At 51.1% G+C, this 27,240-nt stretch overlaps 1 protein-coding gene across 1 annotated transcript in view; it reads left to right on the top strand.

The window, feature by feature from the left end:
• The window catches only part of LOC134007848 (protein diaphanous homolog 3-like), a 93,268-nt gene extending 71,739 nt beyond the window's left edge, over window positions 1-21,529 (top strand). Inside the window, 9 exon segments of the mRNA XM_062447564.1 lie at window positions 621-713; window positions 2,152-2,246; window positions 2,325-2,426; window positions 5,519-5,758; window positions 7,413-7,542; window positions 10,050-10,171; window positions 12,922-13,086; window positions 19,916-20,051; window positions 21,516-21,529. Of these exon segments, the coding sequence (XP_062303548.1) occupies window positions 621-713; window positions 2,152-2,246; window positions 2,325-2,426; window positions 5,519-5,758; window positions 7,413-7,542; window positions 10,050-10,171; window positions 12,922-13,086; window positions 19,916-20,051; window positions 21,516-21,529 (1,097 nt within the window).
• Window positions 21,530-27,240: the final 5,711 nt, after the last annotated feature.

Raw genomic sequence — 27,240 nt, 5'->3', positions numbered from 1 at the left:
CAGGAAGATTGTGATCGTCTGTGTGTAGCTTCTCGCAAATGGGGCTGTGTGTGTGTGTGTGTGTGTGTGTGTGGCATGAGGGCCCAAGCTGAAGGCCTGTTCACCCCCGCCGGCCCTGAGCCCCCTCCCCACCCAACAATTACCCAGAATCCTCCTGAGACAAATGTTCTGTTCTCTTAATCCGGTGTCGTTAATCATGTAACTATGTAACCCTCCGTGTTCCCCTGCTGTGCTCAGGGAGGACCTGGTGGCGCGTTTGTGTGTGTGCGAGCATCTCTCAGGTAGTCCTGTGCCAGCCTCATCACACAGTTCTCCCATAATCCCTTTTTCCATACCCATCTGGCAGTGTGACATCCCTTTAGGGTCGACATTGAGTGAGACCCGAGGACTGACACACACACACGCCCCTCACACATGGTCTCTGGCTGTTGATTGGCCCTCAGAGAGTGTTTACATGAAGACCTGAGGATCTGAGTACTCTGTCCTCTCAACACCTCCAACTCAGTTCAGCTACGTCGCCTCCACTCTGGTCCTCGCTGCTCAGCTTGGTGTGTGTGTATGGTGCATGCGCGTGTGTGTGTGTGTTGAATAACAGCCCAACCTCTCTTGTCTCCTCTCAGCCAGGAGAGAGGAAGAGTTTGAACAGAAGACCTCCATCAAGAAGAGAGTCAAACATCTGAAGGTGCTGGACCCAAAGATAGCTCAGAACCTGTGTAGGTACCACACACACACACACACACACCATACTCACACACAGGGAGGGAGGGGGGAGGTTGGCTACGACAATGAACCTATTGCTGAGAACACTCAAGGTGTCAATTAGTCTCACCTCTCACTCCAACCTCACGCTCTCTCTCGCTCTATCTCTCTCTCTCTCTCTGAATGTATACAGCACCTTACTCTCTCCCCCTCCATCCCTCTCTCCTGACAGGTGAACACAGAGCCAGCTGTCACTCTCTTAATATTCACACACACCTCCCCCCCCACTCATCTGAAGTGTTCAGTGTTTAGAAGGCATACTGATACATGCGGAGAGACTCGGTAATTCTCGCCATTGTGGCCTCTGTTCTGGAACCCTCCACGTCGCTGAGACGAGAGCAGGAAGTAGATTGAGACGCTGCAGAGAAGCTGCAAGGCTTAATGAACCCCAGCCCCGAAACACCTGCTCTCCCAGCACACACACACATCCATGCCCGGATACTCTCACATGCACTCACACACACACGCACGCTGAAAGACGCACATATTTTTCATTAGATGAAAACCCAGAGGTGCTAAGTGGGATCAGACAGTTACCAGAAATAAAGCTTGTTATTAGAGATGCAACGGTCTGCTGATTGTGAGGAGAACTGCCTGTGATCAGAGCACAAGAAAGGAAGCTAGTCGCAAGGATGGAGAGACGATGTGTGTGTGTGCGTGCCCTCGTGTGTGTGTGGCACTTTTGAGAGTGTGTGTAGTGTATGTTTGTGTGTGTGTGTGTGTGTCCTGCCTTGTGTGGTGCTTGTGTGTGAGCAGTTAGTAGTTTACTGCCAGAAAGTGACATGCAGAAAAAGCTCTCATCTATATAGTATATCGATTATTTTACACTTGTAACTCTTTAGGTGTTCAAAACTTCCATCAATTTTCTGAACGAGTGACATTTGGTCGTTGTATCTCATCAGCACACACACACACACACACACAGACCCTCGCTCGCTGATACTGTAATGTCCCACTCATTTAGAGTGTGTGTCAGTGAGTGAGGAACAGTTTTGCCTCGGCTGAGAGAGAGAGTAAGTGAGAGAGACAGCGTGGGAAAGTCAGAGTACCAGACTGATTTTAATAAAGTTATGTAGGCCAGACACAATGTATGAAACTGACGTTCATGCATCTCTAAACACATTATCCCCCGGGGGTTAGTCTGGATATTCCTTCTATGTGTACGTCTAACTGGCTTACACCTGGAAAGTAATTATTGAAGTCTCAAACGCACACATACACACCTGCAAACCACAGACACATTCTTGCGTTGGATAACACTTATCTTCATAATGTATTTTTTTTTTTCGAATGTGTCTGTGTTTGTTTGTTTGTTTGTTTGTGTGTGTGTGTGTGTGTGTGTGTGTGTGTGTGTGTGTGTGTGTGTGTGTGTGTGTGTGTGTGTGTGCGCAGCTATCTTCCTGGGGTCCTTTAGGATGCCCTACCAGGAGATCAGACGGATGATCTTGGAGGTGGATGAAGAGCAGCTCACTGAACCCATGATCCAGGTACGCACGCACACACACACTCACACACGGACACGCTCTGTCTCCAGAACCCTGAGGTCAGGTGTGTTGTCTTTCCAGAACCTGGTAAAGCACCTTCCAGAACAGGAACAGCTCAACGCCCTGGCCCAGTTCCAGGACCAGTACTCCAGCCTCTCTGAACCAGAGCAGTTTGGAGTGGTGGTGAGTCACACATACACACACACAGGAACACATGCACACACACAGGAACACACACAAGACCACAGACACACACACAGGAACACATGCACACTCACAGGGGAGGAGAGATAGGCCTCAAGAGACAACTGGACAGTCTATGCGATGGTAGGATAGTCCTAACGAGAGCTAGGTTAAGTCATTTGCAACTAGAATCAAACATAACAAATTCAACCACAATATGCCAATGTTCACAAGTAAGAAATATAGCAAATCGCAGTTACTTTGGTCGGCTTGAAGAAGGGTAGAGTCACAGGTTTCGTTTTCGTCCAACGAAAATAGAACAACGGAATCTTTTGCCAAAGTTCCGGGCGCTCAGTGAATTTGCAGGTTGAGAGGAATAGTTTAGAAATGACGCGTTCACTTCAGTTTAATTCCTAAGAACAAGCGGGGTGTGATTGTTCATCTTGGGTTTTTATAATCCAAGAAATGCGGGGTATCCCTTTTTGAGGGTGAGCTTTTCATTGGTCAGTTTACCTGACCGGGCGTTGTCCTGAGATAAGAGGTGTGAAGTGGTCGGTAGATTGAAGTCAATATTTCAAATGTCCATGGAATGCTTAAACTTCAAAATATAACAAAACGTTCAGAAATAGTTTTGTTAGTATGGTACAATCATTTTGATATCAAGATTGACTGACTTATCATAATCGGATCAGAAATGGTTGTGTTGGCGGTTTGACTCTCTGCTACAACAGACACACACACAAGACCACATACACACACACAGGAACACACACACACACACACAGGACCACATACTCACACAGGAACACACACGCTAATAAATCCTATGTGTGTAATTCAGTGGAGAGGGGTAATTAATGCTGTGGGGCTAGAGAGAGCAGGAGGACATCTGTGGACTGATCATCCCTCTACCTCAGCTCTGACAGGAGCCTAGTTCTGTCTCCAGACGTCTTAATTAGTCTCTCTGAGGAGAATCAGACATGTAGAAAATACATGTAGCCTTCCCTCCTCTGTCTTAATGTAGAATGATTCACTTACACACACGTGAACAAATTAAGAACACAAACATTGGTCACTTCATACCGCTAAAACTGATATAAATACATAGCCTTTATATATTTTGGCCTGATAGTGTTTCCTTCTAAATATACTGCTACAGAGCGACCTGGAGAAATGTCTGTCAGTGTAGTCTACCGGTGGAGAGCAAGAAAGGGGGAGAGAGGGAGAGAGAAAGAAGGAGAGAGGATGAAGGAGAGAGAGAGGTGAGGGCGGCAGCTGGCTTATATAACCTGTGTTGGCTCATAGCGTGGGCTCTAGCACACAACAGCAGGTTCAAAAGGAATTCTTGATTAGTGATTGTTCCTGCTTAGGCCTCCCCTCTCCTCTACACCCCCTCTCTCCTCTCCATCCCTCTCTTCCTCTGTCTCTCCTTCATCCCTCTCTGTCTGCTCTCCATCCTCCTCTCTCTGTCTCCACTACATCTCCCCTCTCTCCTCCATCCCTCTCTCTCCTCTTTATCCCTCTCTCTTTCTCTCTCTCCTTCATCCTTCTCTCCCTTCTTCTTCATCCCTACTGAAATTAAGAAGTTGTTTGAAGTCAGTCAAGGTGTGGTGTTTTAAACACAGTGCGGGCACACACACACACACACACACAGAGTTCTCATAGTACATCAAGGCTCAGTCACTAGCCCTCCTCCATTAATCTGTAATATTCTGACCTGCAGACAGAGACACTAAATGAGTGTCTGACTACCTTTCAGAAGCAGTTTCAAAAGACTCCTAATGAATCCTCCATCAACTAGTTGTGCGTGTCGCCAGCTCCTCAGATAATCCCCCGTCAAACACGTATGACAAGCAGCTCTGTGAATCAAAGTGTGTTTCATCACGGATTAGACATGTGTCTGATGTGCCATGCATCTGAGGGGGGTGAGGGGGTGTAAGGGGGGGTGTGCACTGCCCCCCCCCCCCTTACACCCTGCCAGGATATTTACCCACATGAATCAGGCTGTTAGTCTCCAGGCATAGCTTTGGTGTCACCTCCACTAACTCGAGCATGTTTACCCCCCCACACACACTCATACACAGCACACACACACTCATACACAGCACACACACACTCATACACAGCACACACACACTTGTGAACGCCACACGCTCAAACATGCACACGCACTCAAACGCCACACACACACACACACACACACACACACAGTCACCCCTGCTCACACCTTCTCTTGCTGGTGGTGCTGAAGTGTAAAGCCAGAAGGACATACACATGCAGGAGGTGTAGCAGGTACTGGGACTGGCAGTCCTGGGGTGTGGAGCTACACACACACACGCATGCTCACACACACACACACACACACACAGTCCTTTGATAACATCACTGAATCCTTAATTAAACCCTTGGGTGAGGACATCATATACTTCGGAATCGTCCCCTGCCATCTCTCCACCATATTAACTCACATACACACACACACACAAGCACACGCACACAAGCTATCCACAGCCATACTGCTGAGGCCTCAGATCCAATGCAATATTTCCCAATTGACTGTAATTGTGTGAGTGGTAATCCAACACGAGGCTTATTGTATATTCCGCCCATCCACTCTCTGTCCTGTGGATGCTCGCTCTGCAATTAACTTGCCATGCCTGGTCCCCAAATCAAATCACTGCCAGAATCCATTATTTGTGCCTGCCCAACGTAAAAGCAGTGGTGTGCGGGTGGCAAGAGCCCCTCCTCCTTCTCCCCCCCCTCCCTCCTCATCTCCTCCCTTCCCTCCTTCTCCTCTAGTTATCATCCTTCCCTCTCTCCCGTCTCCCCTCTCTTCTCCCTCGTCCTGCTTGACAGTGGGAGGGGGATGAGGAGAGGAAGGATGAGGGGGAGGAGAGGAGGGGGAGCAGAGGAGAGGAGGAGGGGGAGGAGAGGAGGGGGAGCAGAGGAGAGGAGGAGGAGGGGGAGGAGTGAAGGGAGAGGAGGGGAAGAAAAGGGAAGGGAGGGGGGCACCATGGGACATAGCTGCCAAATCAGCAGTGCGATTCACCGCCACCAAACACCTCACCACTCCATCACCCCCCCCTCCACAGATGGGCAGTGTGAAGCGCCTCCGCCCGCGCCTCAACCACATCCTGTTCCGGCTGCAGTTTGAGGAGCAGGTGAGCCTGCTGCGCCCGGACATGCTGGCGGTGAGCGCGGCGTGCGAGGAGGTGCGGCGCAGCGTGGCCTTCAGGCGCCTGCTGCAGCTGGTGCTGCTGCTGGGGAACTACATGAACGCCGGCTCCCGCAACGCCCAGTCCTACGGCTTCAACCTCAGCTCCCTCTGCAAGGTGCGGCCCGCCTGCCACACACACACGCACACACGCCTGACACGCCTGGACACACGCACACACGCCTGGACACACGCACACACGCCTGGACACACGCACACACGCCTGGACACACGCACACACGCCTGGACACACGCACACACGCCTGGACACACGCACACATGCCTGGACACACGCCTGGACACATGCCTGGACACACGCCTGGACACACGCACACACGCCTGGACACACGCACACATGCCTGGACACAAGCCTGGACACACGCACACACGCCTGGACACACGCACACATGCCTGGACACACGCCTGGACACGCCTGGACACACGCACACACGCCTGGACACACGCCTGGACACACGCACACACTAACGTGTGAGCAGGGACGCGTGCGCTCAGACTGATAAATGTCTGTCACGTGGACACACACAGCCTGTCACAGCACAGAGGCCTGTTGACCCCCACTGCTGATTTCTAGCATCACTTTTTAAATACATCAATGTGTTAATGTGTGGGGGAGGGAGAGAGGGAGAGAGGGAGAGAGGGAGAGAGGGAGGGAGGGAGAGAGGGAGAGAGGGAGGGAGATGTGTCCCATTGAAGTCCCAGGTCTTTCATGTCCCCCTGACTGTATGGCTCTCCTATCAGCAGGTCTATCTTAAGTGGCTTTCTTTGCGAGACGCTCTTGTTTGAACCATGTGATGTGATTTAAACACCCAGAGCACACACACACACACACATACAAATCTCTATCTGCAGTCATCTATCAAAGCAGCAAGGACCAACAACCTGCTTATTCTCCTTCATCTGCCCAGTCTAGATAACTGGTGCCAGCACAGGGGCCACGGAAACACACACACACACAGCATAGGAGCCGTATATAAAAAGACATGAAATAAACACATTTATATCTTAGTTAAGTTATGGTTTGTGAAAAGACTAAAAAGAAAAGACATTGAAATGACCCTGAACCCCAACTCTACCACTGTGTGTGTGTGCGTGTACTGTGTGTGTGTGTGCGTGTACTGTGTGTGTGTGCGCGTGTACTGTGTGTGTGTGTGTGTGTACTGTGTGTGTACTGTGTGCGTGTGTGCGTGTACTGTGTGTGTGTGCGTGTACTGTGTGTGTGTGTGCGTGTACTGTGTGTGTGTGCGTGTTAGCTGACCAACACCAGTGTTCCAGTCATTACAGCACTTCCCAGAATAGACAGTCTGCTGTTACTACAGCAACATACAGCCACATCCATTTATCACTGCCTAGTTAGACCTCACTGTTTGCACACACAGAGACAGACACACACACAGACACACACACACAGACACCATCTCCTCCTAGTTTGCATCGTTACGTGTTTGTCTTAGCTTATCAGTAGCTGGTTCCTTGTCTGTGGCACACACACACACACCTCAAGCAGCGATGTGTCAGACCTACAGACGACAGTGTCGTTCCTGCAGGCTTCTGGTCGTTTCTCAGTGTGTCGTCTCATGTGTTTCTTACACACAGGAGAGCGTCACACACCAACACTCACTCATGCACACAATTCACTCTCCCTGTCTCTCTCACAAGCACACACAACACTCACACACAGTCTTCTAATGTCACAGTCAACTATGCTCCACTCCATTCTGTAATTTTGTTTTGTGTGTGTGTGTGTGCCCCAGCTTAAGGACACCAAGTCGGCGGACCAGCAGACCACCCTGCTTCACTTCCTGGCCCAGGTGTGTGAGCAGGAACTCCCTGACCTGCTCCACTTCCTGGATGACCTGCAGCATGTGGACAGAGCCAGCAGAGGTAGTACACACACACACACACTCTCTGTGTAACAGTGCCAGCCTGACTAATGTAAGCTGACAGACAGAAGGAAGCCAGTGCTGGGGGGGGTGCAGGGTGGTGGGGAGGGGGGGCCTGGACAGACTGTGGTCGTGTTCCCTGTGGTCACATCGCCGGGGGCAACCCCCAGGAGGGAAGTGTCAGGGCCGGGGGAGGAGGGAGGGGTGGGCTGTCTGGCCAGCAGTCTGGGAGGAAGAGGAGGAGGAGGAGAGAACCTGGACACATGGATACATGGAAGGGTTACAAGACTAGGTGGAAGTCTTGATTCTTCCCTTACTGTTGGTGTGTAGGGGCTGGAGTTATGGATGGACTCTTAATGTGTGTGTGTCTGTGTGTGTGCAGCATACAGTCCGGTGTGTGTCTGTGTGTGTGTGCAGCATACAGTCCTGGGCCTGTGTGTGTCTGTGTGTGTGTGCAGCATACAGTCCGGTTTGTGTGTGTGCAGCATACAGTCCTGGTCCTGTGTGTGTGTGTGCAGCATACAGTCCGGTGTGTGTCTGTGTGTGTGTGCAGCATACAGTCCTGGTCCTGTGTGTGTCACGGCCGTCCTTAGCACCTTAAAGAGATGTCAATGAGGTGTTTGACCTCTTGGAATATTCTTCCATACCCCCTCCCCTCTGTCCTGGCTGTTAGGATCACTCAAGCTGAGAGAGAGAGAGGGGACGGGGGCGGCGGGGGGGGGGGGAGAAAAAGACGAGTGGGGAGATGTAGAGAGATTGCTTTGCAGCACTGTCCATTTACTTGTCAGCCATTGCTATCACACATGCATGGACCACTCACACACACACACTCACACACTCACCTCTCTGTCATGGGCATATATGGCTGAATCCATGTGTAGAGCAAAACGGAGATATCCATCCTGGAAGCATCAATACCAGAAGCATGCAACTGCACACGCACACGCACACACACACACACACACACACACACACACACACACACACACACACACACACACACACACACACACACACACACACACACACACACGCACAACACACACACGCACACTCTTGGCCCACCAGGGCATTGTGATCATTGCTCTCACATAAACGTCCACAATCAGAGTTCCTCATCCCTGGGTTGGGAGGCTGAATGCTGACCTGATTGAGACCCCATCAGCCCCAGTGCACCCTGGGATAGGTTGGTGATGGAGCGGAGGACTGCGGGGCCATTAGGAGAACCTGGGGCAGGGCGTGGAGCTGGGCGCTGCTGGAGGGAGACGAGGAGAGAGAGAGGGGGGAGATTACCTTCAGGTGGAGGAGAGCCCGAGCTGGGGATGAATAAGGGAGAGAGGAGGAGAGACCAGATGACGGCCAGATGAAAATTACGCTTGCTGTACGACTGCCTGCCTGCCTGTCGCCCTGCCTGCCTGTCGCCCTGCCTGCCTGTCGCCCTGCCTTTCTGCCTACTCACTCGTCTGCCTTGTGTGTGTGTGTGTCTGTCTCTCTCTCTTCCTGTCTGTTTCTCTGCATGTCTGTCTGTGTTGTATGCACTATACCTGTGTGTGTGTAGTGTACCTGCGTGTGTAGTGTACTTATGTGTGTGTGTGTAGTGTCCCTGTGTGCAATGTCTCACCTCATTATCAAAGTTACTCAGATTCATCTTCCCCACTTGAAAGCGCGGGCACCTCGCTGATGTGAAAGTGCTTCCTGAGCTAAGCAGCTTACATCGTTTTGTCGGGCGTTGTTTAATCATGGTAATTTAGGACACGTGTTAGCATCTTTTCTAGCTGTGACCGTCAGCCGTGACTGGCTCCCCCAAATCCTCTCTCCTCCCCTCCCTGTCATCCCTCCATCCTCACCTGTTCACCGTGGGGGAGGGGGGGGAAGTGTTTTGCTTTGACACACACACACCTACACCTGCTCCATCACTTCTCGCTTTATTCTAGTGCTGACACACAAACACACACACTTGCAAAGAACAGATGATAAACAAATCTGACATTTGCAAGTTTGTGTTGTCCCTTTGAGGATGTGATCCTTTCTGTAATGTTTACACACACACACACTGGCAGCTGTGCTCATCCTGTGTCTGGGACTGCAGCTGTTGGAGCACTGACAGAGTGCTACAGCAGAGTCTTTGATTGGTGGAAACTGGTTTGGTGTTCTGGGGTTGCTGAGGCATACCGGGTTACACACATGCATACACACACCTAAGGGCATTCTAAGAAGCTGTTTTGCTCTGCTTGCATCTAAGCCAGATGCACTCTACCCTGGTTCAGAGAAGTGTGTGTAGTCTTGTTGAACCTATTCTTAGGATAGAAAACTAAGAACAAATGTACCTTGTGGGGACATTTTCTCAAGCCTACAACTTCAAGTACTAATTCTAAGAGTTAGGGTTAGGGGTTAGGGTTGGAAGTAGTTGGAAGGGTTAAGGTCAGAGGTCAGCGATGACAAGGTTTTGAACAGGAGTGAATGCTCGGTCCTCACTAAGATAGTGAAACAAACCTGTGTGTGTTTCAGTGTCTGCAGAGAACCTGGAGAAGTGCCTGAAGCAGATGGACTGTCAGCTGCTGCAGCTGGAGAGAGACCTGGACACCTTCTCCTCCCCGCTCCAGGACGACCTGTTCCACACCAAGATGGCTATATCCAACATGGCACACACACACTGAGACACACACTGAGACACACACTGAGACAGGGCCTTATTTGACCTTGCCTGTCCAGGGTTGACAGCTGTGTTAATTATTCACTGCGTGTGCGTGTGTGTTGAATGTAACACCCCCCCCCCCCCCCCCCACACACACACACCTGGCTCATCCACGTTGGATCCGCAGCCCTGCGTGTGGGTGCTGGAGGTGAGGTAGCTGCCCCGGACACGGAGCAGCTCCACCCCCCCAGGGAGGTGCACTCTGAGTGGGCTTGACAGATCTGTCGAGCCCCTCCGTCCTTCACCCTCCGGCTGGTACGCCCGCCTGGCCGTGTTGACGGCGGGGCTGAGCGCCTGGCGTCTCGCCGTGTGGGTCGCTGGGGTTTCACTTCAGGAAGGTGTCCTGCTCACTCACTCACTTATTTTCTTACTCTGTGTGTGTGTGTGTCAGTGTGTTTTTCTGTGTGTGTCAGTGTGTGTTTTGCTGCTCCTGACTCTCTCTCTGCTCCTCGTCCAACCCCTGTGTAATTACCCTCCTGTTTTCCCCTCTCTACCCTCCTCTCTCTCTCTTCCCCCTCTCTTTCTCAGCTTTTTGATTGAAAGCAATTAGACCTTGTCCCCCAGTCTCCATCCATTGACTTTAATTAGAGAAAAGAGGCTTGCATTTCCTCACATAGGCGTGTGTGTGTGCGTGCCCCTCCACCAAGCCAATTACCAGTAAGCCCCAGCTAGCAAGCTACACTACACTAGCTCTGTCATCCTAATAAAGCTCAGTCCATCTCTCCCATCATTGTGTGTGTGTGTGTGTGTGTTCATGTTTTTCTGGGGAGCAGCTGTTGGTAGTGACTGTGTCCCAGGCAGAGTCTCATCACTGCTCTATAGGGGCTTCCAGCCCTGGTCTTGAGAAGAAGGGAGGGAGGGAGAGAAGGGGGGGGGGTGGGAGGGGAGGGGAGGGAGAACCAGTCAGACAGCAAGATAGAGGGACGGGGATAGGGAGAGGGAGGGAGAAATCTAGAGATGAGAAAGAGAGTGAGAGGGAGGCAGTGAGAAAGAGAGAGAGAGAGACGTGTAAAGATGAAGATGGAGAAAGAGAGAGGAGACACACTGAGTGGGAGGAAGAGGGATAAAGGGAGTCTAGGATAGAGAGACATTTGATGGTGGGGGAAATCTCTCCATCTCTCACCACACACACACACACATGTGATCTGACTCTGCTAGATTAGAGTTTAGGGGCCCTAACCTTCATTAGAGGGATTAATCATTAAGTCGACATCAAAGCAGTGGGATACTAACCATCTCGCTCTGAAGCGAAAGAGTTGAAACATCTTCATCTGCAGCAGATCCTCCTCCCAGCATGATTTTAATAACTTCATATTCTTCTTTTAAGGTTTTATGCAGCATAGGAGGAGGGTGAGGGGGGGGGGCATCTGATGGATGATTCTAGAGACAGAGAGTGTGTGTATATGTGTGTCCACCCATGCTTGTTAGTATGCTTGTGTCTTAGTCCTTATGTTTGTTATTCCTTTTGTGTGTGTGTGTGTGTGGGAGGGGGGGGGTGGAAGAGTGTGTGTAGGTGTGAGACATACTGTGAGTGTGTATTGACTCATGCTTGACCGATCTCAGGTGGAATGCCATATGCTCCAGTAGCTCTTGCGTCCTGCATGGTCTCTGCATGCTCAACAGCAGAGCTCCTTCAGTCCACCATGCAGGCATGACATGAAGTCTCCTTCATGCTCAACAGCAGAACTCCTTAAGTCCACCATGCAGGCATGATGTGAAGTCTCCTTCATGCTCAACAGCAGAACTCCTTCAGTCCACCATGCAGGCATGATGTGAAGTCTCCTTCACCTGATCACAGTTCAGCTGTCATCTTCCTCACTTGGTCCCAGCCTTTTGACTGTGTCTCTCTCCATCCTGTTCTGTTATAACCACCTATTCTTTCTCTCCTGTCAGCGGTACTTTCACTGCACCTTCTTCTGCCTGTCCCAGCTCCTGTCTCGAATGTGTGTCTGAGAGAGACAGAGAGAGAGAGAGAGATTTTCTGAGACTTTGTGTGAGCCCCTGCTTTAGAGCTTTTAACACTGAAGTTATTTCTAGATGTAATTATAGACATCTCTGGCAGCCATTGAATCCTGTTCTTGAGATGTGTTATTATATTATACAGTGCCATATCCAGGCTCTACAGATACTTTATTGCCCTTAACACCCCCCAAACAGTGAAGCATTCACTGCCTTCTAAGTACTCAGATATCTCTGACAGATTCATATCTGTTAATCGGTCTGGATCAAACTATGCCAGGCTATGCCAGGGCTAGCGCCTGGTCTCTGTTAGGTCCCATCTCCCTCCCCTCCTTCCCCCCCCTCCTTTCCCTCTCTCCCTGCCTCCCCCGTCCTCTCCCCCCCCCTCCCTCCCTCTCACCCCTCCCTCCCTTTCACCCCTCCTCTCCCTCCCCCCCTCCTCCCCCCTCCCTCCCTCCCCCCCTCCTCTCCCCCCTCCCCTCTCTCCCTCCCTCTCACCCCCCCACCTCCCTCCTCCCCCCTCCCTCTCCCCCCTCCCTCTCCCTCCCCCCCTCCTCCGTCCCCTCCCTCTCCCTCCCCTCCCCCCCTCCTCCCTCTCCCTCCTCTCCCTCTCTCCCTGCCTCCCCCCTACCTCCCCCCCTCCTCTCCCCCCTCTCTCCGTGCCTCCCTCCTCCCCTCCCTCCCCCTCTCCCTCCAGCGTTGTCCTCCTTGACCCCAGGCCTCCACAGCTTCGTCCAGACGGCCAGGGAGCAGCAGCAGAAGCTGGTGGTCACGCACGCCAACATGGACGTCCTGTACTGCAGCATGGTCGAGTTCTTCGCCGTCGACCCCAAGAAGACGTCTGTGGAGGAGGTCTTCACCGACCTCAGCAACTTCAGGGCCATGTTTGCGGTGAGTGATCAACTAATCACGTCCCTGGATCCCCCTAGCATGCAAGATTCTACCAATCACGTCCCTGGATCCCCCTAGCATGCAAGATTCTACCAATCACGTCCCTGGATCCCCCTAGCATGCAAGATTCAACCAATCACGTCCCTGGATCCCCCTAGCATGCAATATTCTACCAATCACGTCCCTGGATCCCCCTAGCATGCAAGATTCTACCAATCACGTCCCTGGATTATCCGAAAACGCAAGGTGGTGTTCTGCCAGTCACGTCAACGGAATATATGGTGTTTCCTATTTACAGAACAAGTGTTCAGTCTGTGTCCATCAAGTGTTTATCGTGTGCGTGTGTGCGTTTGCGTGCGTTTAAGGTTTGTCAGATTGAGAGACTGTAGCAGGTTAATGGAACACCTATATCCAGTCACACATCACAGGGCATCAGATATGTCTGACAAACATTATGGGGCTCATTATAGTGGCTAGACAATCAATTCTGTCCAGGGGAAAATAATTGTATTGAGAAGTGTGTGTGTGTGTATGAGAGAAAGAGTGTGTTGTGGTGTGTGTGTCTCTCCTCTGGAAGTGCTGCAGAAGAGTGCTGCTGTCAGCATGCTTCACTGAAGATACCTCCCCTCCATCCTCAGTCTCCCTGACCCCAGTCTGAGGGGGGGCTGGACCAGGTAGCAGGCCCCAGTCTTCAGTCTGAGGGGGGGCTGGACCAGGTAGCAGGCCCCAGTCTTCAGTCTGAGGGGGGGCTGGACCAGGTAGCAGGCCCCAGTCTTCAGTCTGAGGGGGGGCTGGACCAGGTAGCAGGCCCCAGTCTTCAGTCTGAGGGGGGGCTGGACCAGGTAGCAGGCCCCAGTCTTCAGTCTGAGGGGGGGCTGGACCAGGTAGCAGGCCCCTGTAAGAGCTGGAGTGAGGGTTATCCTCCTCCTCTGACCCCTCCCCCCCTAGATCTCTGACAGTTGGAGCACTTTTCCCAAACCAAACCCTGTAGCACACAGATCCCAGCCAGTGAAGAACATGCAACACACCACCCCTGTCACACATCCTCATCACCACCTTCAGTTTCTGAATTCCTCTCCACCAAGGAGGAAGAGGAGGGGAGGACGAGGCAGTCAGTGTCAGACCAGCTACTTCTCTTCTTGTACTGACATGCTCACTTGAGGTCCTGTTCTGGTAGAGAGACTATGATCCACTGGAGAATCATTAGGATTAGTGGCAGACTGGACTGGGGTGGGGGGAGGGTGGAGAGGGGGGGGGGATAAAATAATAAGAAGTAATTAGTCCTCATTACCATGCAGGGTGCTTGAGTGATGGAGCCGACACGCCAAGCCACCAAAATGGATTTCACGCCTCTTTGCATCCCACCCCCTCACCCCTACTCATTTTTGTGTTACACTTTTGTGCATGCGCGCGTGTGTGTGTGTGTGGACTGTGTCTCCCCACTCATTCCCATTCTGAGGGTGAGACTGGCTGTAATCTGACAGTGGAAAGGCAGGCTGTCGCCTTTCTCATGAAACATCTATTTGAAATGCAAAGTTATTTTCCACTTGACTGCTACAATGATGAGACGAATCTCATTGCTTTTAATAATGATTTCCATGATCGAAATGTTGAAATTTGGGGGAATGAACCCCTTCTGTGAGGGGTGTACCTTCTTGAATGTTAATGTATCCCTGTTCGCTTTTTACCTTGAAATCCCAGCATGCATTATGACCTGCTGCTGTGCAGTTATAGAGTGATGGCCACATTTTCCATCATTTTTAAACCGTAATGAATAACAACATATGGAAGAAAAGGAAAACCAGAAGGTTTTGATATTGTTTCCAACACTTAATTGTCAACAAATTTGCCTAGCTGCAGTATGCACCCCAGATATGCCAAGCTACTCATGCCAGACATGCTAACTGACATTAGTGGACATGCTAACCGATACTAGCATGATGCTAGCCGATGCTAGCATCGGCATGCTAACAACACGCGTGTGAGTCTTGTGCGACATGCAGTCCTCTGTGGTGGCCGGGATTGTTAGGCTCTGCAGGTGTCTCTCTGAGGCCACGAGCCAGCGCACAGTTATGGGTTTGATGGAGCCGAAAACACGGTCATTACATTGTAGCTGCATGAGGGTCACGTCTATCACTCACACTGCAGAGACTGAAGACTGTTATTACTGGACCTTCAGCCACGTAGAAAATAGGCAGGTAGACAGACAAGCAGGTAGGCATACAAACAGGTGGGTAGACAGACAGGCATACAGACAGGGAGATGGGAAGCGACAGATCGGCATGCAAACGTTTCGGTTGGTCGACAGACAGGCATGTAGACGGGTTCAGCAATGAGACTTTGTTTTCTCTGAAACCCGTCAAGCAGGGAGAGAGAAACAGACACTGCTTTTAATAGGGTCAGGGCTGCTGTAAAACTGTATATTAAACTCTACTTTGTTGCTGATAGAACTGATGTGGGAATAAAGAGTTTTCACACCTCTTTTCATCCATCGCTCTCTCTCTCTGTCTGGCATGTGCAATACAGACAGCAGACAACAATAAGAATTTCCCCAATCGGATGAAAAATATCAGTCTAAACTCATTTCCCCAGATCCCACCCTCCCAGACTACCCTACCCAGACTGCACCAGTCAGGGTCAAGGCCAGTGTTGCTGAGGTAGCACTGATGTGGTCCAGACCAAACATAGCTGCTGATTTATACCTCAAGGCTTAGTCAGAGGGCACACACACATAAACACACACACACAAGCATACTCAACCCTCAGAGAGAGAGGCCAAGGCCAGAACTGTTAACGAGTGTTTAAATCTGGGCTTCTCAGCCAAGCACTCTTGCGTCAGCGCGCACACACACACACACATCCAGATGTTAACGGGGGCTTGCTCCCCTCAGCCCTCAGCCCCCACCCCTCGACCCCCACCCCTCAGCCCCCTCCTGAACTCAGCCAATCGGCACGCTTCCACACATACGGACGATTTTTAAGAAGGGTTGCTTTGCTCCCTCTTTGAAATACAGACACACACACATATACAGTACAGTCCACACACACAGTGTAAACACGCACACACAACCATACAGTAAACACACACTACACATGCACGTACAGTACACACACACATACAGTACACATGGTCTGCTCACTCACCCGTAGGAAGGAGACCCGAGGCGAGGCTGAAGATCTGACAGAAACCCAATCAAGCGTGTCTAATGGTGGACATGCAGAGGTGGAGGAGAGGGAGACCTGGAGCACTGGGGGGGGGGGGGGGAGGAGACCTGGAGCACTGGGGGGGGGGGAGAGACCTGGAGCACTGGGGGGGGGGGAGGAGACCTGGAGCACTGGGGGGGGGAGAGACCTGGAGCACTGGGGGGGGGGGGGGGAGGAGACCTGGAGCACTGGGGGGGGGGGAGAGACCTGGAGCACTGGGGGGGGGGGGGGAGGAGACCTGGAGCACTGGGGGGGGGGAGAGACCTGGAGCACTGGGGGGGGGGGGGGGGGGGGGAGGAGACCTGGAGCACTGGGGGGGGGGGAGAGACCTGGAGCACTGGGGGGGGGGAGAGACCTGGAGCACTGGGGGGGGGAGACCTGGAGCACTGGGGGGGGGGGAGAGACCTGGAGCACTGGGGGGGGGGGGAGAGACCTGGAGCACTGGGGGGGGGGGAGAGACCTGGAGCACTGGGGGGGGGGGAGAGACCTGGAGCACTGGGGGGGGGGGGGGGGGGAGAGACCTGGAGCACTGGGGGGGGGGGAGAGACCTGGAGCACTGGGGGGGGGGGAGAGACCTGGAGCACTGGGGGGGGGGGGGGGAGGAGACCTGGAGCACTGGGGGGGGGGGAGAGACCTGGAGCACTGGGGGGGGGGAGAGACCTAGAGCACTGGGGGGGGGGAGAGACCTGGAGCACTGGGGGGGGGAGGAGACCTGGAGCACTGGGGGGGGGGGGAGAGACCTGGAGCACTGGGGGGGGGGGAGAGACCTGGAGCACTGGGGGGGGGGGGGGGAGGAGACCTGGAGCACTGGGGGGGGGGGAGAGACCTGGAGCACTGGGGGGGGGGGAGAGACCTGGAGCACTGGGGGGGGGGGGGGGAGGAGACCTGGAGCACTGGGGGGGGGGGGAGAGACCTGGAGCACTGGGGGGGGGGGAGAGACCTGGAGCACTGGGGGGGGGGGGGGGGGGAGGAGACCTGGAGCACTGGGGGGGGGGAGAGACCTGGAGCACTGGGGGGGGGGGAGAGACCTGGAGCACTGGGGGGGGGGGAGAGACCTGGAGCACTGGGGGGGCTTCCTTTCTCCATCTATCATTCTCTCACGCGCTCGCTGTCTATTCCTCCCTCTCGTTCAGTCTCTCTCACACCTACCTCGTCTCTCTATCTCTACCTCTCTCTCTCTCTCTCTCTCTCTCTCTGACAGCTTATTTCCTCCAACGTGTCCCCTCTAAACGGCCTGTTAGATTTGACCTAGTTCAACTTCCTTGTTGTCCCTCAGTCTCTCATGCTTCTTCACGTTGTCAACCTGTGGACTCACAGCACACACACTGCCACAGGTCCATGACACCCGGCATGGAAATCATCCTGTTTACTGCCTCGCTCCATCCAGTCTGTAAACACGACGAGTCAAGCAAGAGTTTGAAAAAAGGGAGAGAAAAAAACGGCCTTTTTGAGATGCTGTGTTTCCAGCTTCTATAGAAGCATGCTGGAGCAGCTAAGTACATCAGCTGGACCACAGAGACTGGGCTACACATTAGCATGAGCTTTGTGATGTCATTAAGTTCAAACGTAGGTTTGGAAATCAAGCTTGACTTCTTAATGAGACTGCACCCCTCAGAGAGAGAGAGGCAGTGGGGAGGAAAGCGAGAGACAGAGGGGGAGAGAGAGAGGCTGAGGGGAAAAACGGAGGAGCAGAGAGTCAGAGAAAGAGGGTGAGGGAGGGAGAGAGAGAAGGTAGAGGTAGTCCTGTGAGAGTTCTGTCTAATTTCACATCAGACATCCATCACTTCTGTCGAGTTGCAACCTGCAATCGTTTAGTCCTCTTTATTGAAAAGTGTGTGAGCCCTCCTCTCCTTCTCCCTGTCTCCCTCTTCACCCCTCCACCCCTCCCTCCCAGCTGTCTGTAATTCAGCAGAGTGGTGGCTTCCATTATGAACATTGTAATTTGCAATTCCAAAGTTGCTACCAGCAATGAACAAAGTCGATTATCTGGAATGCTGTGGAGTATAGTGTGGATCTAAGTGATTGATATTAAGAAGTGTCTTCTGAACCAAACCCTACCCTCAGCTCTGCCTCGCAGCCCTGCCTCGCAGCCCCGCCTCGCAGCCCCGCCTCGCAGCCCCGCCTCGCAGCCCCGCCTCGCAGCCCCGCCTCGCAGCCCCGCCTCTCATGTTTTCAGACTTCCTCTCCAGTCTGGGACCCACAGGTGTCTCTGCACTCTCTCTGAGACTGCACCTGGGCTTTAGTTGTCGAGCACGTGTGGAGCTCCTATGGCTGCATCTGCCACAGAGAGGAAGAGGAGAGACAAGCAGACTGGCAGCTAGACAGAAACACAGACTGACGGGGGAGTAGAGACACAGGGAGGTCGGAGGTGTACGGGGGGAGAGTGGGGGAGGCGTATGGGGAGGAGAGAGAGGCAGGGAGGGGGAGAGAACTTGATAATCAGTCCATCGGGAGACTGGTTCTCAATCATCTCCCTTCCTGTCCGACGGTAAACATGTCACAAATACAATGATGCGCCACCACACAAGACCACACATTTAGTTTTCTTCTGATCGATGAAAACGTATCTGGGCCTCAGTGTCGCTCGAGGGTGTGTGTGAGAGAGAGGGGGATGGGGGGGTGCACGCACCTCAATTTTTACTCCTATCCTTCACTTTTATTCAGCTTCTTGTTACCTACTATTTCCCTGTCACAAAGGAAGAAAAGGAGAGATAGACGGGGAGGGCGAGGGGGAGATCAAGACAGGGAGGAAAAACGAGACCTTTTGTGTTCAAAGTTTTTCATTTAAAGTTTTTAAATGTTTACAAAATATTTTCCACAAAAGTTTTACAAATACTTTTCTAAAGGTAAAACAATACTTTTCATAGTTTTTTTTATATATATAAAGTAAAAAAAAAAACATATTTTTGAAACGTTGAAAAAATATTGAACAGGTAGTGGTAATGGTTACTTTTTACTTACGTATCTGTCAGAGCCCATACTACTTTACTTCTTTACTTTAACGTGAAAAAAAATATGTGAAAAAAATGAGTGAGTGAAGGATGTATGTACTGTTGCCATCTCGGGTGGTTTCCTCTCCTACACATTCTCCAGATGGACCCCAAGATTCCGGAGCAAAAACAGAGATCCGACTACAAAACAGAGATCCTCACTAATGAGATTTAACTTCATTCTCACACCAACACTCCCTCTGTGTGCTCAAGAGACCCGGGGAGGAAGTAAAGGTTTTCACATGTTTACCAGTCCAGGATGTCCTCTAAATTTGATAACAGAATTGAATACAAAGAACAAAATGGCTGCAAAGTTACTAGCCCAAAACCAATGTGCACTACAGAGGATGTAAATGAATTTACTTATTTTTCTCTCTCGCTCTTTCATTCACTCCCCACCCCCCCCCCCCCCCCCCCTCTGTGTGTGCGCGCAAGTGTGTGATGAAAAAGGTTGATTGGAGAGTCACCTGAAGAGCTTCATTAGCCACTAATGGCTGCGGTGGAAGATGTCCTCATCTCACTTCTGCAGCACACACACACACGTACACACACAAACACACGTACACGGGATGTTTATTATTTTCCTGCACGCCTCCTATGTTTTTCACTCGTTCTTCCCCTGCCTCCGCCCACAGCAAGCCCTGAAAGAGAACGTGAGGAGGAGAGAGGCGGAGGAGAAGAAGAGGAGAGCTCGTGCGGCCCAGGAGCAGGCGGAGAGAGAGAAGCGCGAGAGACAGCAGAAGAAGAAGAGACTGCTGGAGGGCAACGCAGGTAAGCATCGCCCAATCAGAATCCTTCATTTCATGACACTGCACGGTGTCTAGAATCTGGGATCTCATCATTAACTAGGGTCTCCGTTTACTTAGTAATAACATGTTTTGTTCATTTAGCTTTTGTCCAAAGCAACGCAGAGAGGGAGATTTGAACCTGTGGTCTCTCGATCTGCAGACAAATGTTCTAACCACTGAGCTGTACATTTAGGTTGAGTCCCTAAAGTACACAGTGTACTGTGACTGTCCTGGTTAATGTGCACAGCATTAGCAGAGCCGCTGACAAACTCTGCAGTCAAACAAACAGGGAGACAGGAAATGTATACAGCTAGACCGTGCCAGCTCATCCCTTCATTGCCGCCATCTCAGCGAGCCCACACACACACACACTCACGTATGCACGCAGACGCACATCACATCACACACACACTTGGTGTGCCAGGAGCTGGGTCTCCAGCAGCGGTGTCCGGTCATGCTTGGCTCTGTCCAGGGTAGCTTGGCAACGCCATCCTCGGCCCTACATAAGCATGGACACGCTGTGCCAGGCGTGCTGCCAGACAGCCCACACACACACACACCCCTCATCCACCACTCCTCATCCACGCCCGCCCCCACCCCCCCCCCCACCCTCCACTTTCTGTCATGGCTGGCCGTCTATTGTCATTCGTGATGATGATGATGATGAACAGGTTAGCTGTGCCTTCCTGTAGGACAACAGGAGGCTTGGTGCTCGCGGTTAGGTCCAGCTAGGTCATAGGTTAACCAGCTGTATGTGCGTGTGTGTGTGTGGTTATCTCACACTGACAGGAGTAGAGGTGGGTGGTTGATGCCAACCCACAATAGGGATTCTTACCAGCTTTGGAGTGTGTGTGCTTGTGCGTGTCCTGTGGTAGTGCAGTCGTAACCACGCAACATTTTTGTTTGTGTTCCGTTTAGTGTCTAACTTTTCTATTGAAGAAGAATCACAGCCAGCGTAGTTGGAGAGGCTTAGCGGGCCTGCAGCCCCAAACATGTCTGGATACGCTCGCATTAAGATAGTTCAACCGAACCACTGCGTGGAGAGGGCTGTCCTTGGCCTTACCACTGTCACTCTCTCTCTCTTACACACATACACAAACTGGCATGCTCTATTGCTATGTAGTGAGTAAGTGTTTATTATAAGTGTTTATTATGAACACTGGATTTTGGTGTTTCAACACCCATTGACACTTCCCTGCTGTATGACTATGTTTAGCCTTTGCTCTGCACCTCTCTCTCACTAATCATCTCTGGAGGAGGGGATACCTCACTGAATAGCTCCTCCCAAGCTTTCTTCCATTTTGTTTTGAGGGTTTAGGTTGGTTGAGGGGCAGTTCTATGGGCGTATGTGAAGCCCTCTCTGACATTGCTTGTAAAAAGGGCTATACAAATACATTTAGATTTGATCTGATCCATTTCCTCTCCCTACTTGTCCCTCTGTGCCTAGACAACAACACATGAACACACTCTGAAAAGGCTGCTTTGAAACAACTAGCATCAGTGATACGCTAATTTCATTTGCTCATTGAGCAGATGCTTTGATCCAAAGCGACACGCAGTGGGGGAATCAAACCTGCAGTCAAATTCTCTACTACCGAGCTATACCCATACCCAATAACCCACAGTAATAAGAGCATGTGGGCCTGTCAGTACTCTGACAGAAGAACATTCTGCTCTCAGAAAGCACTCAGACTCCATCTAGTTTCACCGTTAACTATGTGAGTTAACGCTTTTCAAAGCAATCAGCCACTCAGGTATGGAAATAATGTATCTGGGAATGTTCCAGACAGCTGTAATATCAGTAATATACAAGGTAGTGAGGTTAAAGGCGGTATGAAGCCTCAGCTGGCCCCAGGCTAGCAGGGCCTGAAATAACTTTGCAGCACTAGTGGTAGCTAGCCCGAGGCTAGCTTCGCCTTGCCGGTTTTATGTCCCTACTGGTTTCCAAACTAACTGGTTTCCGTATATTGTGTTCACCTAACAGCAGCAGTTGTTGCCTGCCTCTTTCATCAGAATCGTCACACAATCACAAACAAATTACTGCTGATTTTCAAATTGTTTCCCAGATGTAATGCAGCAAAAAAAATTGTCTAAGTAAGCACCACATCACTAGTCTGGCTCTGCCCTCCTACGTACCTCCGCTCAATTTTCATTTTGCTTCTGTACTAGCTCTGGGAATTCGGCATATAAATCGGTTTTCTCAAATCAAACTTTTGTAGGTCCAATCAGCGAACAGAGGGAGTGGCTGAGAACGATGACGTTGATGTTGTGCGCTAGTTTGAGTTGTAGTTCAGTAATGGCGGCGGAGAAAGATGCGAGCAAAGCCATTCGGTCCGTTGTGGCAACGCTGCCGAATATACAAAAGTTAAAGCCGGAGCAAGAACAATCTTTGCTGAGTTTTGTTGGTGGCCATGATGTTGTGGCCCTCCTCCCCACAGGGTTCGGGAAAAGTTTTATTTTCCAGCTATGGCAGCTAGCTCCGTTACAGTAGTAGTGGTGAAGGCTAAGCCGAACGCTAGCGATTTGTTATGGCAGATCAGAGTGGCTCTGGGCAGATCCAATAGTTTTAAACTTCAACAGAGTACCCGCCTTCAAGGATGTTAACGCTTGTCAATGGAGCGATCCCAGACCCTCTGTACAAATGAAATGTAAGAGGGTCTGTTTGGGACCAGGCTACCACATCACAGCCACCTACAACAAATAAAAGATCTAAAAACAATATAGGCTAATCATTCAAGTTCTGGTCGAGCTGGTTTCGATCTTGAGGCAAAAACATAATGGATAAGACACAAGTAATATGTTTGTGATTGTGTGACGAATCTGGTGAAAGAGGCAGGTAACAACTGATGCTGTTAGGTAAACACATACAGAAACCAGTTAGATTGAAAACCAGTAGGGACATAACACCGGTTCTTTACCGGAAGCTAGAAAACAAAACGGTCGAGAGAGACAGTCTAGCTAGCATCCTACCGTTAGCACTAGTGTAACCGAGTTGAACAGGTTAAACTCACTCCTCAGTATAAATACTGCCCACCTGCGCCATTGAAGAGCTGGAGCTAGCTATTCTTACATTACATTTAGTCATTTAGCAGACGCTCTTATCCAGAGCGACTTAGTCAGTACAGGGACATTCCCCCGAGGCAAGTAGGGTGAAGTGCCTTGCCCAAGGACACAACGTCATTTGGCACGGCCGGGAATCGAACTGGCAACCTTCAGATTACTAGCCTGCTTCCCTAACCGCTCAGCCACCTGACTCCCTGTTCGGTGGGGTAGCTGGTTATCGTGGTGTTTGTAAAAGTGACTTGTTACCCAAGCAGCTAGCCACACATTAGCATCCTAAGGCGGTTAACAGCGCTAGTAGTGCCTCTTCTGATGCAGATATACTGCAGGCAGCCCTTGTTAAGGAAGGAGTTATGATGAACTAGTATATTACTGTTTAAGTTCCTTGGTTTATCCCCTATCTCAAGTTTACGAGGTAGCTACCATCATCTACTCAAGTTAATGAGTCTTCTGCTATCATGCACAATGATTGATAGTCATTATCTAGCCTATATGAGGACATAAATGGACTCTGAATGACAGACCGTCTGACAAACATGACCTCTGCCAGTGCAAAAAAAAAAAAGAACACAGAAATGCAGACATGAATGCAGTCAGACAGAAAATCAGTTGCAGAACTCCTTTATTAACTAAAGAGCCTCCCATTGTTTGTCCGGAACGCATGTCTGCCACAGAGATTTCCCCTCTAATATTTGATCATCCATCAATCCTGTAAAAAGCCCTTAAAGCCAGCGGACCGGGTTTATATGAAATGTTATACAATGAGAAACGAGAGCAATGGGGAAAATAAGTTAACAAAAAAAAAAAGATATTGGAGGGCCCAGGACAACGGTGGACTATTTCCTCTGGTTTCGTTAGTCTGTGTCTTAAATATAAAAAGAAAAAAAAGAGGGAGGGAGAATGGGAGTAAAGAAGACACTGGTGATGAAAGTGGGTATTGCCTTCCTTCCTCCCTTCTGTGCTGGGTCATTTGTTTTAAATTTAGCGCCAGCTTAGCCTACTTTAGGAGGCCTGATCATGGAGGACTGTTTCCCACCTTGTTCCTAGGTGCTCTCCTCCTTCGTTCTCCTCTAAACTGGTTGCCTGCCATAGGAGCTGCTAATGAGGGAGATGTTTTCATCTGCTCCCTGTCTGCTCCTGCTAAACACGCCGAGGCAGGGAGGGAGTGAGGGAATGAAAGAGAGAGAGAGAGAACGAGGGAGAAATGACACACTTCATTTGCATAGAGCCCTATGGAGATTGAAATTCAGATTGAATAGGTGTTTTCTCTTCCGCCTCTCTCTCTCTCTCTCTCTCATCTCTCTCGTCTCTCTCTCTCTCTCTCATCTCTCTCCTCCTCTCTCTCTCTCTCTCTCTCCTCTCTCTCTCACTCTCTCTCTCTCTCTCTCTCTCTCTCTCTCTCTCTCTCTCTCTCTCTCTCTCTCTCTCTCTCTCTCCCTCTCTTGTGTGTCTGCGCCTGGGCTCGCCCGTGACAAATCTGTTGCATTAACTCCCAGGGTAGGCCCGGAGCGAGCATGTTTGTGGAGCGACAAATTACACATCAGACCGTTATTTAACATTCCTTACATGGCTACAAAGGATAAACTATTAAGATGTCAAATAGAAGGAGCAGCCCCTCATTCACGCAGACACACACAGACACACACACACACGTACCCCGGCATGGCAAGATGCTAACAGCTTTGAGGAGAGGCCTAGAATGGAAACGAGGGAGATGGAAAGATGAAAGGTGGGATACACACAGAGCGAGAGAAGGAGGAGAAGTTGAAACCACCACCACCCCCCCCCCCCTCCCCCCACCACCCGCCAGCAGCCCGTGAGAGAGAAGGCACGTTGAAAGAAAGAGGCAGCCTTGGAAGAGAGACAGGAGTGGGGTAGGGAGGAGGAGAGGATGGCCTGTTCACCAGGGTTCAAAACAACACTTGGAATTCACAGCTGCAGTAACTGTCACTTGCTTTGTGCCCCCCACCTCCCTCCCCCAGTTCCCGCCTTCTTCAGAGCCCCCCACTAGTTTGTTTGTGAAACACAGGTCCTAATATAACAACAGGGTAGACACAGCCCCACGAAACCAGGGAAAATAGCCCACTGTTATCCTGGGCCCTCTGCGTGTGATGCCTGATTGGTAGAGGTTCATTCCTTCACCCCGACCCCCCACATAACTAGCACCTGCTCTTTCAAAACTAACTATTACTCTGTTGTTGTTTGTGAAAAGGGCTCTGTGTTTGTGGAGGGGGGCAGTGGTCTTGAGTGTACCCCCCCCTTCTCTTGTATTTAACATGCTGCGCTCACTTCTCTTCAACCTACTGGTTTTCTCTCCACTGAGAGAGAGGTCTGGCTGTTTGACGGGCGTTTAAAGTGGGGCTGACTGAGTAGTGCTTTTGACGGGAGAGTGGAGGAGCTGGCGGGCCGGGTGAGGGCTAGCGACAGAGCCTAGCGACAGGGGCTAGCGACAGAGCCTAGCAACAGGGGCTAGCGACAGAGCCTAGCAACAGGGGCTAGCGACAGGGGCTAGCGACAAAGGTTAGCGACAGGGGCTAGCGGTTTTTCGATTAGGGGACGATACGGCGGTTTTGGCGTGACTCGATTGACTTTTTTGTGACGTGGGTCGCTGGTTGGATTGTTTAAAGTTACGGACCTACCTCCTCGTGCCACGTACGCAGACACATACACACACACACACACCGCAGGCTCACATCAAAGCCCCATTTCAGCAGCTCTATTCAGAGAAAGACTGCTTTTGTACTGTTTCTCTCTCTTCCCTGCAAGCCTCACAAGTCTACCTCAACACCATGATAACATATCTGTTGGTTAAATGAATCATCATATTTGTGGTTCAGCCACAAGCCCCCACCCATGACTGACAGGTCTGTGAAGGCTTTCTTTCATGTTCATGTAGGTTGTGAGGATTTCTCACTAAAATGAGCTCTCTTCACAGTTCTGTAAAGTGTATTATGTGAAAGGTAACGATTTGCACTCGCACACAACCCTTAGCTGTCAAAACCGCAAAGGTTTACGTTGTTTCATTTCACTTTTATGGCTATACAAACATGCGCACACACACACACACACTTTACAATCCAGATACATGGGGATGGCAGCAACACACACACACACACACACACTGAGCCAGACTCTCTGTGTGTGTGTGTGTGTGCGCAGGTTACCTTTGCGTGAACCGTCCCCAGGCAAGGTGTTGTTTCAGCAGCTGTTGATGGAGACGAGGAGCTAATATTCTCCTCAGAGAAACAAAGCCTGCTTCTTACACATGGGATCCATTACCACACGCACACCTCTCTTTACTTGGGTGGTAGAAACAGCAAGCATGTTAGGACTTGGAGAGTTTAAGTGCGGGATTATATTTGATGTTGCGTGAGTGAGTGAGTGTGTGTGTGTGTGTGTGTGGGACTAGCTTTTCCCTCCTGCTTGGAGGTGGTTGTGGTTGTGACCCGTCCTCACTGTGACTTGTGGAGAAGAGAAAAGGCCTGCTTCGCCACCCGCATCTTCCTAACGATGAAGAAGTGTGCCTCTAGACTTCAGCAAGGACAGACCGCGACTGCAGCGCTGTGCCTAGCAATCCATAGGCTAAGCAGTCGCTAGCACAGCTGGTTATATGTAGCCATCACTATTTATAGCCTTATTAGCCTACCCTAGCGCTGGGCAGCACACATCATATAGCAGACATGGAAATAGGCCATGTTGTTTCTCTGGTTGGAGCCTGGCGGCGGGGGCCCAGGTGTGTGGAGAAGCTCTGCAGGGAAGTGTGCTCTTCGGGGGGTGGGGATGAGGACTTACAGGGGGGGTGTGGGTGGTTCTGGGAGGTACAGCCACTGCTCCTGGGATGGTCTGCCCTGGATATTTTACCCCGAGGGGAGAGAGGAGCGTGGGGGAGAGGGAGGGGATGATGGAGTAGGGGAGGAAATAGGGAGGGAGGAGGAGAGGAGGGTGGGAAGCAGGGTTAGTGCCACTGGGGAGCAGGACCTAGTTTGACCATGGAAGGCTGGGAGAGGGTGGTGTTGCCTCCCCTACGGAGAGAGAGAGGGAGGGAGTGTGTGTGTGTGTCCCAATGTTAGTCTGAGAAAGATGAGGCGAGACTGTAGCTCGATCCTTCTGTG

Source organism: Osmerus eperlanus, chromosome 21, assembly GCF_963692335.1.
Source record: "Osmerus eperlanus chromosome 21, fOsmEpe2.1, whole genome shotgun sequence".
Classification (NCBI taxonomy): domain Eukaryota; kingdom Metazoa; phylum Chordata; class Actinopteri; order Osmeriformes; family Osmeridae; genus Osmerus; species Osmerus eperlanus.
The sequence above is the reverse complement of the archived record's forward strand: the minus strand, read 5'-3'. Positions and strand labels throughout refer to the sequence as shown.